The following is a 3,813-nucleotide window of genomic DNA, read 5'->3' on the forward strand; positions in this document are numbered from 1 at the left end:
CAATTAAGCCAATTTTAGTCTTATCAGGTTGATTCTTGTAATTGTAGCTACTTGGCTTTAGAAGCTTGTACCTCCCAATATCCAAATCGATTTCTTTAATATTCTCTTTCAATCGTCTATCCGAGCTTGTATAGACACTATTTTGAGAATAGATATCGTCATTAAAGAACGCAGCAATACTTATAGTTACCGGACCTCCGCCCAATTACCCCATGTGTTGCTAGAGACATTGTAGATGTATGTATTCGTTGCAAGATTAGTAATAGTATAATTTGCTACATCTGATATATGAAGCGGGGATACGGGAGTTGTTGTTCCGACACCAAGATGCCCAGCTGTAATTAAATACATATTCGTTGTGTTATTAGTTCCAAATCGAAGGTTTGTATTACTGACATTACCAACCCATGTATCACCATCATTAGCATTTACAATCTGGATTTGAAATTCATTCACGAAGTTAGGATTCGTAATACGCAGAACTTTATTGCATCCTCCATCCACGAAACTTGTATCAGCACAAATATTACATTTACTCGTTGGTGTATAATTTGAACTATTTGTTAAACTATTGGCTGTGATCATAAGAGCTTGTCTAACTATAGCATTGTTACCACTACAAAAGCCTACGTTACGCATAGACGCATTGATGTCAGCACTCGTGTATGAAAGCAATTTTGATTATAGGTTGATATACCTGCAATCTGAATAGTTTTGGCAGGATTGTAAAAGCCCATATTTGAGTATGTGAGTAGATTCTGACTTGCAGCGTATATGCGTAATCCTGAGTCATTTCCAGCAACCCCGTCATAAGCATCTATTATGAAGTCGGGGCAGCTTCCAGTTGTTCTGATTCTCGGAATATCAGTAATTGAAGTTCCAGCAACATCCAATTTATAAGTGTTGTTGTTATTTCCGATTGATACATTACCACCCGAGTTGATGATAAGTTTCTGAGAGTTGTTGGTCATCATTCGAAAAGGATGGTTTGTTACAGTTCCGAATATCGGTGAAACATTGTTGATAACCATATCAACGGTAATTGGCGTTGCTAACGCATTTGACCATGACTGATATGTTTGATTGGTAGATGTATTATTCGCAGTAGAAGCATAAAATACAGGGGCATTACAATTGATAGCAGCTGATAGAATATCAGTATTCATGAACTCGATATTAGCAGTTGTTTCATAGTAGGTTGTTGATGTGAGTGTTGTAATTGTCGATATAGAACCAGTTCCATCCAACGACAGCACTTTGTTAGGCTGAGCAGTACCAGGTGTTATCCCTGAAATAACGGATAAATTAGTAGGTGATCCGCCAAGAGACAACGAACCAACCTCGAGATTGCTGATCACGCTTAAAGCAGATACCGTTCCAACACCAATAAGGCGCAAATATCTTTGATCGCCTGTAGTCAGTGTTAGGTACCCATTTGAACTAGTAAAATAAGAACTATTGAATAATGGAGAGTTGATTGTTGGAGGAAGAGACATCTTTTGTATCGCTATACTATACGATGCAAAATTTCTACGAATCGATCCCGAAGTCAAAGCTTTAGAAGTTTCCTCGCAATGAGCACTTCGAGCTACCCTTTAGAATGGTTGTAGCATCGCCTAGCGGATCGGGCACAGTTCTATATATAATTGCCATACTTAGCAAGTGTTTTACCAAGATAGTAGTCTGCACGAAGACAAATGAGACGCTCTATGATCATCTTAAAGATACTATTGATAACGTTCAAGTGATTGAAGAAGGAATGGTCCCAGCGATGTCCGAGTATGATACCGAGACGAGCAAACGTACCTGCTGAAATCGATTGGCTGCGAGAATCGATAACGGAACTGGTGAGTAGCCACCTGGTTATTGAGATTTAATAAAATTGGAAATGACATCTTTATTCACTGTGTATATATAACAAAGACAAATAAATATGCATCGATGAAAGAGAATTCGACGTCAATTAATGCCTCAGGCAATGGAGATCGATGGATCGTGTGAAGTAGATCACTCCAGAGCTGTAGTGTCATCCAAAAACGACTATGCCTCGAAACTCTGACTAACAAACTGAGTCAAATCAGCGTTAGTCAGCTTGCGAAGGAGCAAAAACAGAAGAAAGCACCAAAATATTGATACAATCAGATTGTTTAGCTTCAAACGCGAGTCTAAGCGAGCTTTATCAAACGCTTAAATTGACTGTAATATGATGTAGAGACCACGCGTTTTTCGTATAACTTATCCAGGATTGACTTCATTTCCGTCATAATCAATGGCGAGTCATCGCCAATATTCTTTGCACTTTCAAGCAACTTTAGGCGCTTGACTAAACCATCTAGAAGCTGATTATACGCGCTTTCGAATCCTCGTGAAGCAAGTTTGCATTTGTTCAAACAGTATCTCATTCAGACTCATCCAGAAGGTCAAACAGCGGCTTGTCAAAGCTCTTATCTGATCTTCTATCGGCAAGTTGGCGATGAAAGGGTTTTCGGAACGCTAGTAATGGTAACGTTGGTGGCAAATCAACACTTGCCATCGCTGCGCCAGAACCAACCAAAACCACAGCAAGCTCTCAACCAGTAGTTGCTTCGTTTCGCGCTGCTCGAACGCACCGTTTAGTTTAGAGTAGCATCGATCATTCCGAATTTTGTTCGCTAAAGCTAAGTCCCCGACTAAATAAGCCAACTTACAACTCGTCCCTTCCACGATGTCGCCCTCGTCTCCGGCATCCTTTGCCGTGCTCCTCTTCCCCGAAGACCTACCGGCAACCGCTGGTATTAGCATTCCGGTGTATGCTACTGCCACGACGCGACCCAGTCGTGATGCCGCCGTGATGCTCTTGTCGTCTCTAAACGTCCGCCTCCAAGTCCCGAACGACATCGTCCGAAACCGCCAGGTCGATGGCGCTGAACACGGACACGGTGCCCCTGGTGAGTGGCTTCGCAAGGCTGTTGTCGGGCTGAGTGCGTCGACATACGTGCTTGGTCAAGTGGTGGCGTACTCAAGGGACACGGCGACTATTCGAACACTACTCGGGGATGTTCAGTCGAACGTCAACGACTTACGCGAAGTTTCGCCCATTCACTGCTTCCTATTCGGCAAACACGAAGTCAACCAGGACGAACTATCTGTTGAAGACCTGGATGACAACCTCAAGACCTGGATGACAACCTCAAGACCTGGATGACAACCTCTCCACCGCGTTAGATCGCATTCTCGGCTCGACAGGTCGCGGGTCTCGCTCTATTCAGAGAATTTTGACAGGTTTCGTTCCTCTTCGCGATCAGCCGCAACCGGAGGATACATTGCATTGGATCAACGCTATGACGGGCGTGGAATCGGTCGTTAGTGTCCGCCACGCTGTTGATTTTACGCATTTTATCGACGGCAACCGACGGGTTCCCTCTCTCCTTCGTTCCATAATCGGAACTCGTTTCGACGATGACCCTAGTCAGTCAGGTGTGGAGCCGGCAGCACCCACCAGCGTCCATGTCCGGTCTACCAATGACCTTGAAGAGATGCTGAATTCTATTGACGCAGCTGAAATCGGGGAGGTACCAAGCCAATCGAGCCATGGCCCGGCGAGCCGCGGTGGCTAGCATCAATCCGAGCACATCGTCGGACAATCACGGTAAAATTATCGCGGCGATCGCAGATGATCCCCGTTTGGTTCGTTTCTACTTGGACCTTTGCCAGTCCACATCATCGAAGCGCACAGCGCCGTCAGAAGATTCAAAACCTGCTCGACGTCAACGTTTGCACGCGCCATCGGAATTACTGTCGTTTCCTGGCTCTGAAAACCGTCCATCAAAGCAT

General features: G+C 44.2%; 1 protein-coding gene across 1 annotated transcript; it reads left to right on the forward strand.

Annotated features, from left to right (window-relative positions):
- Positions 1-2,704: 2,704 nt before the first annotated feature.
- On the forward strand, positions 2,705-3,184 carry PPTG_19461 (hypothetical protein; the record flags this gene model as incomplete). The annotated part of the gene is made up of 1 exon (XM_008917889.1): positions 2,705-3,184. One exon carries the CDS (start codon positions 2,705-2,707, stop codon positions 3,182-3,184), a length of 480 nt encoding a protein of 159 aa, XP_008916137.1.
- Between the last annotated feature and the right edge of the window lie 629 nt (positions 3,185-3,813).

Source organism: Phytophthora parasitica (genome assembly GCF_000247585.1).
Source record: "Phytophthora parasitica INRA-310 unplaced genomic scaffold supercont2.121, whole genome shotgun sequence".
NCBI classification, from domain to species: Eukaryota; Oomycota; class Peronosporomycetes; order Peronosporales; family Peronosporaceae; genus Phytophthora; species Phytophthora nicotianae.